Here is a 14,432-nt window from a genome sequence, read left to right on the forward strand (position 1 = left end):
TTTTTTTCTTTGAATTTTTTTATTTTTAAGCATTAACTTTCAATGAGATTTTCCTTTTTACCTCCATGATACAGTTTTCAAGATGAGTTAAGTAAAACGTAAAGTGTACATACACAAACCTTCATTAAATGAATGCTGACACATATATATAAAGCATTTTCCTGAGAAAGTACAAAGATGCAGAAATATTCACGTAGGGCTCAGACAACCTAACAAAGACAAAAGGTCCCCAGTGGGAGAGTTTGTCTTCATGCAAAAAAAACCTGGCGTGAGAATAGGAATACAACTCTTGGGGTTGGATTGGCTCCCTCTGAGCTCCTTTAAAACCCTGAAGTTTATCAGTCTGAATTAGTTCTTCCAGTGATTCTTCCCAGAAATATGCAAACTGTTCCAGAGGGACATTTGGAGAAGTTGTGTTTATTCTTTTAAGCCAGCAGCAGCATACAAAAGAGCCCCAGTTCTCGAGAACTGACCATGAGCTAAGCAAGTAACCTAAAACAACCAGCTTTCCCAAAACTTCACCAAACCGGGCAGACATAAAATCACTGCTGCTGCTGCTGCTGCTGCTAAATTGCTTCAGTCGCTAAGGTCACTAAAAGGACAGCTGATTTATATTGTGACGCACTCAAATGAAATATTTTTCACTAAGTTAAAAAAGCTTGGCCCCTACATTTTAGAAACCACTTCCCATAGACACAGTCTTTCTTGTATTTCTGTATTTCTACCTCCATACACATTGGTTTTCTTTGGGCATGGTTTCCCAAGTTTCTCAGCATTCATTCCTGTTCTCGATCAGAGATCTTAAAACCCTGAACAAAAGCAGGAGTGAAATGGGAGTGAATGGGGGTGAATCAGAGAAGACTTCAAACTCTTTCATTTAGCTGTAAGGAAATAAGAGTGCAATGCAATGCTATTTGGTGTATGAAAGCTCCCAACATGTTCTTAAACAGCAGAAAACATGGAATGCTCAAAATTGAGAATTAACAGGAAAGCATTTCAATAGAGCAAGAGAATCGCAATGTTGCTGTTCCACAATAAGTAAGTTATTGTAAAGTACACTTGACATTTTAAAGGTGGACAAATTCAGATGCTCTTAGAGACTTCAGTGCCCACAGACAGAGTTTAGGAAGTTGAAGGCTGTGAACTTCTCTCCTGACTTAATCCATGCTTTGTTTTGCATTCCTCACAGGTAAGCAGGCAGTGCCTAAAACAGAAGCAAAAATGTTGGTTTGTACTTTGACACTGGAAGCTCTAGTCTGAACACAATATTATTTAGAGTTTAAAAAAAAATTTAATTGATATATAGCTAGTTTACAATGTGTTAGTTTCTAGTGTATGCAAAGTGATTCAGTTCTCCATATACATATGTTTATATATATATTATTTTCTATTATATATTATTTTCTATTATATATATTATTTTCTATATATGTATTATTTTCTATTATTTCTATTATTTCTATTTTCTATATTATTTTCTATTATTTTCTATTACAGGATATTGAATATAGTTCCCTGGGTTATACAGTAAGGCCTTGTTTATCTATTTTATATATAGTAGTTGAGCATCTGTTAATCCCAAACTCCCAATTTGTTCTCACCCCCTTTCCCCTTTGGTAACCATAAGTTTATTTTCTATGTTTTTGAGTCTGTTTCTGTTTTGTAAATAAATTCATTTACATCATATTTTAGATTATTTAGAAGTATTTTCTAAGCTAAAGTTTTCAAGCTTGTTTTTTCTCAGGAATAATCGGAGTTGTTTCTTGGTTTCAGACTCCTGGAATTCCATCCGCTAGAAGGCCAACAATGATCTTCCTGTCCAGTGTTGTTGTCAGCACGCTGTGCTGCCTTTCAAACAGGTATGGGGTGTTTAGAGTAAGGTGTCCCCAACAGGAGTCCTATAGTACCATGGCAGAAACAGTTATTATTCACTGAGCACTCACTGAGTGTCATAAACAATCATTCCTATTCCTTATAACATCCCATAAGAAAATTCTGATCGCCATTTTATACAGATGAGAAAACTGAAGATTTGAGAGTTTAAGAAACATGTCCAAGGTCACACAACTTGGTAAGTAAACAGAACTGCCTTTGAACCCAGCGACTCTAACAGCAGAGGTAATGTGGCTAACTCCAGAGTCCTACTGCTTGTATCCCCTCATGAACATCACAACTTATATTAATAGTAAAGGCTCTGAGAAGTCTTGCAATTGAGAGTCCTGGTTAAACTTGTGTAATCTTGTGACTGTAGAAGCTGTGTCGGCTGATTAAGGCATTCATTAGGCACTTGTACAATGTCTTGAACATAGTAGGTACTTACTAAATGACTGATGAGCAAACAAAATAGGTAACTCAGTTAAATCATAATTATTAAAGAAGTTAAATAGCAACAACTCAAACTTAGAATTTTTTTCAACATATCAATGTTAAAAACTATTTTAATATTACAAATGGTTGAATGACCTTTCACTTACTTTTTAATAGTTACCTTTATTATAATCCCTTAACCAAACAGAGCACAAACCTGTTATGCCCTGGACCGAAACCGGCTCCACGCAGCTGGCCTTCAAAGGAATGGAATTTACTTTGGCATACTCCTATATACGATGCTTTTCCAAGGCCAAATCCTAAGATACCAGCAACTGTAAAAGCAGGTTAGGAAAGATAAACAATTTAAATATCTGGAACCTCTGTTGTCTGCTAGAACTTTCTTTATTAACAGCAATAATTCTTATATCAAAAGTACCTTACTAAATCAATGAGCAAAAACTCTGGGAATGAAGCTCTCTATTAAAGAGCAGGATTGGGAACTAGAGACTTTTTGATCTCCTCAGTTTTGAACTGGAGATAGAAGGGCCAGGTTACAGCAAGCCAAGGTGATGCTCTGACGCGGGCAGCCAGAGGGCGGCCCAACTGGCAGACCAGTCTGTGAAGTCACCCAGGAAGGGAGAGGGGGGACTTGAGTTGTGTCTCTGGGTAGCCTCCAAATCACTAGGTAGGAGACCCCTTAATTCTCTGTATGGATGGAGTATGGGGAGACACATTATTTTGCAGGCAGGGGAGGGAGGTTACGAGGCAGGACCATGCAAAACATTTCTAACATGCTATTCTTGCCGGGAATGAGGTTTTGGATGGTACACCAGAATGCATCTTCTGTGGGCATAAAAGGTCTCTGCATAATCAGTGCAAGAAGGTGAAAGCCTAAGTTTATGGTAAATGTATATTAGAAAATGGGCTTCCCTGGTGGTTTAGTGGTAAAGAATCTGCCTGCCGGTGTAGGACACTCAGGTTCAATCCCTGAGTTATGAAGTACCCCTGGAGGAGGGAATGACAACCCACTCCAGTATTCTTGCCTGGAGAATCCCACGGACAGAGGAGCCTGGTGGGCTACAGTCCATGGGGTCCCGAAAAAGTTGGACATGACTTAGCAACTAAACAACAACGTTATCAGAAAGACCTGATTTAAAAAAAACTATTCATTTATCACGTCCATTATAGAAAATATTTGGAAAAGACTGGCTAAAATAAAAAATTAAAATCCCTTGTGGAGCTGTTGTTCAGAGGCTATGCTGGCAATGTCCTCTTGTGTCTCCTGCCAGGCCCTCCTAGGCCACGCTTCAGAGAAGACTAAGGTGAAGTCCCTACTGTTCAGCTTTCAGTCAGAAAGTGTCGAATGAACTAAAAAACTGCAATGTGGCAAAAAATGGACGCTAGTGTTTCAGAGAGGTTGACCTGGACATTCCTATCTCCAGTTACTATAAACATTTCCTTTTTATAAAAATGAATCTTTGTTTAACTTCTATCACTTACGTGCAACTTTAGGCAATGAACCAAATCTTGGATTCGCTGCTAAATAACCTAGGAAGTAATGTATAAAGACATTATTATTTCATTTTATAACATTTAAATTCATAAAGGATAAAGAAGTCTTAATTTCATCTGCAAATTTAATTTCCCTTTGCCATGTAACCTAACACAGTCACTCATTCCAGGGAAGAGGACATCTCTGGGAAAGAAGTATGAGGACATAGACTAGAAACAGTCTAAAGCCTGCATAAATAAATCCTTCACCAAAACAGAAATGCCAAGTATTGTACCAAAACCTGCCAGGAAGACCACAGGAAACTGGATTCTCTTAAGTTAAAACATTTACTAAATACCGACTCTTACCATGATGGACCAGTCCTTGGGTGACAAGCATGCTTACAAGAGAAAAAGGCAGAGCTGTAAAACAAAAAAGCCCTTAAGTATTGGTATTTTGAAATTTGGTACCTCCCCTAGAGGTCAGGGAGAATTACTCTGGTTTTTTTCCTCTTACTTTGGCAGTGAGATCTTAGTCATTTGTTACTTTACTTATTTGACAAATATTAAGCACCACATGGAGAATTTTCTTGGGGTCTGTCCCAGGCACTCAACCTAATGCACAGCATTAACATAACAAAATCTAGACTCCCTGCAATTTCATCTCCCAACACCCACCATGCATCATGACTCTCATCACCACATACAACATAGGCATCTTTGTGTGAGTGTGCACTGAGCTGGGGAATTTGGGAGTTGCCGTGAGCTGTATAGTTAGTAAATTTCAATCCTGCAAAAAAGTGTTTTTTTTAAAAAGGAGAATAAAATGCACATCCTGTTTAGGATAGTGCCCTGCTTTTGTCTTTTAATGCCATTTTGTTGCACGACTTGGATATGTTTATTTTCTGAAAATTACTATATTTGCAGTAAACATGGGCAACGTTTGGAGATGATTTTTAAAAACAGACACATTGGTCTGGCAAAAGCAGTTTCTAGTCAAAATGTGTCAAATGACTTCTTCCCCAGCAGGGAGAAGTGATTATATACATATATATACACAATCTTATATATATTAACAGGATTATTATATAATATATATATTTTATATATATATATATATATATATATACACTATTTGATTTGGCTTAGTTGCTAGCTCTTCCTAGTAACCAAGCCAAATCAAATAGCAACCAGCTTTTCCACTCAGATCTATCTACCTGATGGTAGGCAAATGAGTCATACTGTAATGTTAATCTACTAGGGGCTTACTTCAATAACTTACTCAGAAAATAATTTCTAACAGCATAATCAATAAACAGTAATGCATAGCAAATATCAACTTCTAAGCAGTGTTATTTCCAAAACAATTGATACTGGATTTAAATGATTTAAGAAATCAAAATGAGTATTTCAAAGTAAAATTATCTCTATGCCAGCAATAATGGGACTATATCTACAGGCTCTAGTATGACATTTTCAAATGAAAAGTCATGAATTTTTAAAATTAGATGGGACTTTAACGCACTGCCTGAATTCACACCCTTGTCTTATATAAAGCAGGTCCAGAAAGAGAAAGAGACTTGACAGAAAAAGTTATTTCAAGACACTGTAAGGGAAGTATTAACAGAATGCTCCCACTCTTCATTCATTCCACAAATATTTAACTGGTTCACATATTTTTATACGTGAAGCACTGTGCTTGGCTCTAGGAGGGCTCAATGAACCTGAACTTGATGAAGGTTAGAGTCCAGTAGAAATGAGGAAGGTCTACTCTTTCAAGAAATTCTAAGTTAACACTCTTGGTTCACTTTCTCGGTCACATGAAGGAAAGTGTTAGGGGTGAATCACTTTTTGCTAAGGAGGGTCAACAGCTCCTACATCAGATATTGTCCCTGCCCTTAAAAAAGTCTCAATATGAATTTAAATTCCAAACAGCCTCAGATACCAATGTTCTTCCCGGAATTATGCAAAGTTCCTGCTCAAAAAAAAAAAAAATCATTACGATAATTCTAATATGATATTAGGCAGTTTATATTAGGCAGCAAATAAAGTGTTAACAACAATTAAGAGGGGTGCGATTACCTCTCTTCCAGAAACTTTCTTCTTGACATTCCCGGATAATCTTTGAAATCTCTGATCTGTGGATGTGCAGTTTTGATTTTGGACAAAACAACAGACTCTGCAAGAGAAGTTACATGATGAGTTGACTGAAATCATCAGAAAAGCATCTGTTCTATTTTCCCCCCGAGGAGGGCAAGGAGGTCTCTTCCCTCTGGTCTCACAGTGTGTGTGCCTTAGATCCCAGCTGCCAGCACTGAGCAATAGCCAGTTTCAGCCAGTGCTTTCCAGATGCAAGCGCTGGGTGAACTTGAGCAAGAAAAGAATTTTTTTGAGAAGCAAACAGTGATTCATGGTTTAGCGAGCATAAAGCAGATATCTGGTCAGAATGCGTTACTGCTGAGGCCACATTTTCTTTCTTAAATATTTTTTTAACTAGGCTGCACCAGTACTCTTGCCTGGAGAATCCCAGGGATGGCGGAGCCTGGTGGGCTGCTGTCTATGGGGTCGCACAGAGTCGGACACAACTGAAGCAACTTAGCAGCAGCAGCAGCACCAGTTCTTAGTTGTGGCATGCGGGCTCTAGTTCCCTGACCAGGGACTGAACCCTGGCTCCCTGCATTGGAAGCTCAGAGTCTTAGCCACTGGACCACCAGGGAAGTCCCCACATTTTCTTCTTACTTCTAGCCTCTGCACACAGTCACTTCCCCTGCAATTCTACTCACTCTCTGGGTTGTAATCTTTTGTTGTTCAGTGACTCATTAATTTTTTATTATGGTAAAATACCCATAACAGTTACCATTTTAACCATTTTACTTAAAAAATTTTTTTCATACTCTGGTATACTTTATTTTTAAAAAAATTCTATATTGAAGTATAGTTGGTTTACAAAAATGTGTTTAACCATTGTATACAATAAAAAGTATACAATAAATGGCATTAAGTATATCTACAATATTGTGCAGCCATATCTATCTAGTTCCAGAACTTTTTCATCACCCTCAAAGGAAATTCCATACCCATCGAGGAGTCTCTCCTCATTCCCTAATCACCTAGCAACCATTAATCTGCTTATTTAACTTATATGCAGAGTACATCATGAGAAACGCTGGGCTGGAAGAAGTATAAGCTGGAATCAAGATTGCCGGGAGAAATATCAATAACCTCAGATATGCAGATGACACCACCCTATGGCAGAAAGTGAAGAGGAACTAGAAAGCCTCTTGATGAAGGTGAAAGAGGAGAGGGAAAAAATTGGCTTAAAGCTCAACATTCAGAAAATGAAGATCATGGCATCTGGTCCCATCACTTCATGGGAAATAGATGGGGAAACCATGGAAACAGTGTCAGACTTTATTTTGGGGGGCTCCAAAATCACTGCAGATCGTGACTGCAGTCATGAAATTAAAAGACGCTTACTCCTTGGAAGAAAAGTTATGACCAACCTAGATAGCATATTTAAAAGCAGAGACATTACTTTACCAATAAAGGTCCGTCTAGTCAAGGTTATGGTTTTTCCAGTGGTCATGTATGGATGTGAGAGTTGGACTGTGAAGAAAGCTGAGTGCCAAAGAATTGATGCGTTTGAACTGTGGTGTTGGAGAAGACTCCTGAGAGTCCCTTGGACTGCAAGGAGATCCAACCAGTCCACTCTGAAGGAGATCAGCCCTGGGATTTCTTTGGAGGGAATGATGCTGAAGCTGAAACTCCAATACTTTGGCCACCTCATGCGAAGAGTTGACTCAATGGAGAAGATTCTGATGCTGGGAGGGATTGGGGGCAGGAGGAGAAGGGGACGACAGAGGAGGAGATGGCTGGATGGCATCACTGCCTCGATGGACATGAGTCTGAGTGAACTGCACGAGTTGGTGATGGACAGGGAGGCCTGGCGTGCTGCGATTCATGGGGTCGCAAAGAGTCAGACACGACCGAGCGACTGAACTGAACTGAACTGATTCTGGATATTTTGTACAAACAATATCATACAGCATGTGACCTCATATGGCTAGCTTCTTTCCCTTTGTGTAATGTTTCAAAGGCTCATCCACGTTGTAACATGTATTTCATTTCTTTTTATGGCTCAGTAATGTTCCAGTGTATGCACATAACACATTCTGTTTACCCATTCATCCATTGCTGGATATCTGGACTGTTTCCACTGTCGACTACTGTGAATAATGCTGCTGTGAACATTCCTGTACAAGTTTTAGTTTTCCGCTCTGCTGGGCCATGTTGTAACTCTGTGTTTAACTTATTGGGGAACTGCCAAACTGTTTTCCATAGGAGCTGCACCATTTTACAAACCCACCAACAATGTATGAGGTTTTCAATTTTTCTATATCCTTGTCAACACTTGTTTTTTCTTCTCTGTTAGTTGCACTGTGCAATTTATGGGATTTAGTTACCCTACCAGGGGTTGAACCCCAGTATTTCTTTTTTAAAATTAGCACATTAAATGCTTTTAATATAAATTATTAATTTGTTTAAACTAAAAAACTAAATTGTTTCTGTTTTTGATTGTGGTCATGCCAGTGGTTGTGAAATGGTGGTTGTGATTTGCATTTTCCTAATGACTAATGACATTAAGTATCTTTTCATCAGATTTTTGGCCATGTGTATATCTTCTTTGGAGAAATACCTACTCAAGCCCTTTGCTCATTTTTTAATTAGGTTGTCTTTCTGTTGTTGAGTTGTAAGAGCTCTTTATATATTATGGATACTAAACCCTTATCAGATACATAATTCATAAATAATTTTTCCCATTCTATGGGTGATTCATTTGTTTTTTAGAAATAAACTTTATTGAAATTTTTCCTTAAATCACACTTATATTTCCTTGTTTGTGAATTACTTATGTAGGTCCTTTGCCTTTTATCTCCTGGAATTTTAGTGATTTTCTTGCAGGTCTATGGCTTTTGAAGTTCACCATGTTGATTTTGCAAATGTTCTTTTTGGACTTTCTGTAGTAGATGTCAGTGTGAATTGTGATTACCATTTCTCGAACACTTGCCCCTGGGCCAGGCACTGTGCCAAGCACTTTACTTGGTGAGATGAGGTACAAGGACCCTGCGGTGCCAGTGCCTTCAGAGCTCTACCTACCACCCAAGCAGGCCACTCCTCTCTCCTTCCTCAGCTCCCCCAGCGCAGCACGCGGAAGCAGTGGTCAGGGTGAGCCACAGCAACCAGAGAAGGAGCTGCTCTTATGCTCCACTTATGTTAGCTCAGCAAACACTCCTCCTTACCCCAGTGTAAATAGTTCTTCTTGCTTCTGTCTGTGGCAGAGATAAGCATCTCTCTCCTTCCCCTCCCCTAAACACACACACATGCAGGGTCAGGGAACCCAACTATCACAGCTGCTGTGAGTCCTGCAGTCAAGACTGAAGTTCCAGCAGAGTGTCCTCAGGGAGCTCTGGTGAGCCTTTTCTGTGGAGCCATAAATGTTTTATGGCTCTCCATTTCACAGAGGCAACTTGGGTGTCTAAATTCTTTTCCTTGTGACATGATATCATTTGTCTATTTGCCTCTCCTAAACTTCGCTCTTAAATATAATCCTCATAACCCATTTTTAGCTTGAAAAGTTGACCTCAGAGAACATTAACCCTACTTACCCATCACAATACCTTCTCTTTTCTTCATTCATGTGTCCCTGAGACACATAATCTTCTTCTCAACAAGCTGAAAAACTATGCCCCAGTTAACACTTGGGTTCTCAATCTGATGACTAATTTAGTAGTTAAGGGCTCTGCCATCTCGAACAGTAACTACAGTCAGCAGCATATCGTTAGCATGATTAGCCTTGGTAACAGAAATGTAAAAAACTTGCATCATGTAGCACTCTGTTAGATTCAATAAAGAGTTTTGCTCTGCTAAAGGAAACCTCTTCAGTCACTGACAACCTATAGAAGAGTTAGTTAAGTTGAATTCTAAACAGGGAAGGGTAAAGAAAAGATTTTGTAAATAAAAATCTCCTTTTCAAGACAGCCAGAAACATACTTTTCTTCTCCATTCTATTTTCCTTGAGCCTATCCCACAATGTGGCAGGCAGAGAAAAGTAAGACAATTGATCAAGGATGAGGTTTAAGGGCAAGTCCTGTATGATATTCCTCTTCAGACGGCAGACTTCAAATGATAAATACATACCTGCTTGCTTGGTGGTGGCAAATGGGGACCTTTTTCTTGGTTTTGATGTGTGGATACTGAAGCCATGATGACCTTGTCTTTGCTTCTCTTCTAGCTGAGTGGACTCAGCTTCCTGGTTACTATCTAAGGAAAGTAGAAGAGAGTCACCGTGCAGTGACTGAACATTTATGTCAACCATAAAAACACCCTTAGGATCAACTCCCCTATTTGGGAAACTTACTTCCATTTTGTCATTAATCTTAACTTCCAGCCACCAGCAAACTTACTTTCTAATGCTCCTACCCCAGCAACACACACACACACACACACACACACACACACACACATGCATGCACACTAACAGACTGATGGTGACAGATCAGAGGTGGAGTCAAATGGGATGTCAAAGAAGGCACAGTGAAATGGTTTACAACCTATAGTGTCAGTCACCTGGTCGTGTCTCACTCTTTGTGACCCCATGGACTGTGTAGCCTACCAGGCTCCCTCTGTCCATGGAATTCTCTAAGCTGGAGTGGGTAACCATTCCCTTCTTTAGAGGATCTTCCCAACCCAGGGATCCAACTCAGGTCTCCCGTGTTGCAGGCAGATTCCTTACCATCTGAGCCACCAGGGAAGTCCTTAAGACTTATAAACTACCCTGAAAAAATGTCAATTCATTACAAGGTCATTAACTTACACAAATATTTACTGTCTATTATGTGCCAGACCAAAGGATACAAAAGAAGACGAAATCAATACTAAAGTAACTCACAGTCTACTGGGAAGACAGGCAGTTATACAACATGTAGAAGTCTTCCCTAGAGGTAGGCACAGGGTGCTGAGGAAGGAGAGGAAAGAAGCCATGTTCTCTCTGGTTAGATCTGAAGACACCAAAGGCTAAGACTCTTGAGCTTTCAAGATGGCCTGTGGGGAGTGGATGGACTCCAGGGGAGGGAGACCAGATTGGAAAGAGCCATCATAGTCTAGGGAATGAAGTCAAGAGGCCTGAACCAAGACCCCTGTGCGAAGGCTAGAGATGATAATTTTGCATCTGGAAATGTTGGGGCATACATTGGAATTAGCCATTAGGAATTAGAATATTTGAGGATTTGGGTCTAGAGTTACAGAATAAGAGTAGGCTGGAAAGATCAGTTTGGAAGTTGCCATCCAGGAGATGACAGGTAAAGTGGGAAACAGGAATAAAATTGTGTAAGAAGAGGACTAGAGAATGTGAACATCGAGGCCAAGGGAATACCACAGGAGGAAGAACAACAACAGGCCAAGGAAAGGACTGAGAAAGAAGATCTGATACAAAGAGGAAAGAGTGTCTGAGGAAGAAATAAATCATCAGTATCACGTGGCTCCGAACAACGGGCATAGTCTAGGTGAACCATGAACTCTACCCAACCTCCTGCCCAGTCAACGGGCCACTGTCCTCTGCAGGTCCAGACTCCATGACAACCACTGACTTCCATGCAAAATGAACATATTTTCATACACAATTCAGTTTCCTACTAAGCTGCCAGGAATATCAGCCAAGGGGATCCATACTTGACCAAGTTTCACTTTTGGTGCTTGATGTTATTGTAGAGGGAGTATGATGCCCTAGGGTGGAAAGTCTTGGAATCAGGAAGACCTGAGTTCAGATCCTGACTACTTGGTAGCCTGGCTTTGGGGTAAGTAACTTGAAGTGTCTGTGCCGCAGCTTCCCAACTGCCAAGCGCAGGTAATGGATCTTAAGGGGCCAGAACAAGGATGAGGGTGAGGTCCACAAGTCAGCGGCTCCACACCCAGCACACAGCGTGTGTGTGAGCAGTAAAGGGCAGCTGTCAGAACCCTGAGCACCCTATTTCTAGAGGGCTTCCAGGAAGTCTTTGCTGCCATAAGGCCAAATTAGATTATCTTTGCCTAGTTAGGCCATTGCTTCAAATCCGGAAGCAAACACACTACAACTGGGCTTTGGTGGTGAAGTCCCTTCACATCCACTTAGCCTTCAGTCCACATTTAAGCTGGGCTTCTCAGGGTGTTGCCTAAAGGTGCAGCCCCCACCCTATGCCCAGATCTGGTTTGGGGTCCCTCTGCTTCTTTAGTTGTTGGGGGTGGGGTGGCAGAAGTCCTGACGGGTGGGCAGTGGGAGGGAGGCGGTAGGCAGGATAGGGGGGTGGGGGCCTGTAATCGGACACAGGGCGGGTCCCTGCACTTTCTGGTAGGGGAGTAGGGATGGGGAGTGGGGGTTGGGGTGGAGCGGGATCAGCGTGCAGGAAACTGCTGCCATCGGGGTCGCATCCGGAGCCGGGCCAGAGGGGTGGAGGTGTAAGGGGCGATTCTAGGCTAAGTACCACCGTCCTGAGGACCCCAGAAGTCATGCAGTCAAAGAAGGCCACCCCCTCTCGCTATCGCACCCGCTGTTACCTGCCCCCACCCCTCAAGAGGGCACACCCGCGGGGCTGAGGATCGCCTCGCAGGCCGCGTCTCCCTCGTGCGCCCAGCCAAGCTCGCCACCCTGTGCGGCCGCGGCTGCAGCTCGGATGCTCCGGCTTCCCCGGCGCCCGCGCCCGCCCCTGGCGAACCCCCGGAGCCCTTACCGTGGTCCCCTTACGGCGCTCGCTTCCAGGATGTTGCCTGTGCTCTGCACCTTCCCTCCGCCTCCTTCTTCCTCTCGCTCCGCCCCCGTGGCGCCCCGCCCCTCGCTTCCTCGCGTGAGTCATTCAACAAGTGCACCCCATCCCCCGTCTCGCAGTCCCTTTCTCTGTCGGTGGCCTCACACCCACACACAACTGCCCCGGCTGAAACCCGGCTCCTGTTGGAATCTCCGACTCCACTCCCAAGTCTTGTCCAGACACCCGGTAGATTCTACTGAATACTTCCTCGATGGCCTTTCAAATAACTCCTTTCCTCCCAACAAAAACAGCGACAACCATTTATTGAACACCCTCCTTGGACGAAGCGGCTACTTCCACTTATCTGCAGGCTTGTCTTGTCTTGTCTTTTTTTGCAGTGTAATTGGCATAACGTTATATTAATTTTAGGAGCTCAACATAATGGTTCAATATTTGTATACATTGCAAAATGATCACTCAGTAAATCTAGTTAACATCCCTCACTGTTTGTAGTTACCAAAAAAAATTACCCCACCCCTCCCCTTGGATGAGGATTTTTAAAATCTCCTTTTAGCAACTTTCAAATATGCAATATATATATATATATAATTATTAACTATAGTTGCCATGCTGTACGTTACATTCCCATGACTTATTTTATAACTGGAATTTTCCACCTTTGATGCCCTTCACTCATTTTGGCGATCCCTATGCAATCTTTTCTACAACTCTCTACAGAGAATACTGTTATCTGCATTTTATGGACCAGGCAACTGAGTTGTGCCAGGCCACACTGGTTGTTCAGTCTCAGTGGTGTCTGACTCTTTGCCACCCATGCTCTGCAGCACACCAGGCCTCCCTGTCCTTCACCATCTCCCAGAGCTTGCTCAAACTCATGTCCACTGAGTTGGTGATGCCATCCAGCCATCTCATCCTCTGTCGTACCCTTCTCCTCCTGCCCCAATCCCTCCCAGCATCAGAGTCTTTTCCAATGAGTCGACTCTTTGCATGAGGTGGCCAAAGTACTGGAGTTTCAGCTTTAGAATCATTCTTTCCAAAGAAATCCCAGGGCTGATCTTCAGAATGGACTGGTTGGATCTCCTTGCAGTCCAAGGGACTCTCAAGAGTCTTCTCCAACACCGCAGTTCAAAAGCATCAATTCTTGGGCACTCAGCTTTCTTTATGGTCCAACTGGGTCACTCTCCCCAACCTCAGCTGCCATTCCTCCCTGGAACATGCCACTGGGACTCAGGGAATGTCTTGAGTTGGAAGAGAGGCTGTGCATCAGATGGAAGGCCCTTATCATTTCACATCTTTTCCGACTGTCCTAATTAGTCTCTACACCTCTGGCCTCTTGCGAGCCCCTCCACCATCCACTGGGCCTTCCTTCTGTTCCTCGTGCTCACCCAGTTCTTCCCACCTGAGTGAGGCCTGGCATGGAGCCTCCCCCTGCCTGGACTCCTCTCCCCATCAGGCTTGTGCTGGTTTTTTCCTGCTCTTTCTTCTCTGACTCTTCCTCATGGGGACCTGCCTTGACCCCACGCAGCCTAAAGTGGGTCTCTCTTTTGCTTGTTCATAGCGCTTATCATGCGTTATCATGAACACTCCTGTTAGTGTGCTTACTCCTTTAAAATTTGTTTCCCCTTCTTCAGTGTCCTCTTCCTGAGATACGATGGTAGAGATAAGATGGTATTATTTTGCCCACTATTGTATACTTAGCATCTCATATTCGGAAGGGCCCAGTGAAGAGCTGAATGAATGAGCCGATGAGTCTGAGTTCAAAGGCTGGATGTCAGGATACTGTTTGGGAGAATCTGTTCTTCCCAGTACACCCCCAGACCACTGTTCCTCCAT

The 14,432-nt window shown here is 42.2% G+C and overlaps 1 protein-coding gene across 2 annotated transcripts; it reads right to left on the bottom strand.

Annotated features, from left to right (window-relative positions):
• OCIAD2 (OCIA domain containing 2) lies at positions 1-12,609 on the bottom strand. 2 transcript variants are annotated; one of them, XR_009601036.1, is made up of 7 exons: positions 12,564-12,609; positions 10,000-10,122; positions 5,884-5,980; positions 4,171-4,224; positions 3,811-3,858; positions 1,496-2,642; positions 1-1,404 (listed from the first exon to the last, which is right to left on the bottom strand). XR_009601036.1 is itself a non-coding variant. In XM_027970991.3 (7 exons), the coding sequence occupies exons 2-7, from the start codon at positions 10,063-10,065 to the stop codon at positions 1,123-1,125; spliced, it is 465 nt and encodes a 154-aa protein (XP_027826792.1). In that variant the 5' UTR covers positions 10,066-10,122; positions 12,564-12,609; the 3' UTR covers positions 1-1,122. The 2 variants fall into 2 exon arrangements, 1 of the variants encoding a protein (XP_027826792.1); XM_027970991.3 differs by having other exon boundaries at positions 1-1,204; positions 2,525-2,642.
• Between the last annotated feature and the right edge of the window lie 1,823 nt (positions 12,610-14,432).

This window comes from Ovis aries, chromosome 6, assembly GCF_016772045.2.
Source record: "Ovis aries strain OAR_USU_Benz2616 breed Rambouillet chromosome 6, ARS-UI_Ramb_v3.0, whole genome shotgun sequence".
Lineage (NCBI taxonomy): Eukaryota > Metazoa > Chordata > Mammalia > Artiodactyla > Bovidae > Ovis > Ovis aries.

Bases quoted from the DNA above. Each gene is read 5' to 3' on its own strand.
- OCIAD2 (XM_027970991.3), bottom strand. From the start codon at position 10,065: ATGGCTTCAGTATCCACACATCAAAACCAAGAAAAAGGTCCCCATTTG. The intron at 5,981-9,999 runs GTATGTATTTAT...CTTCTCTTGCAG, and splicing joins TGCCACCACCAAGCAAGCAG to AGTCTGTTGTTTTGTCCAAA. The intron at 1,205-2,524 runs GTTTGTGCTCTG...CTTCTGTTTTAG, and splicing joins TTCGGTCCAGGGCATAACAG to GCACTGCCTGCTTACCTGTG.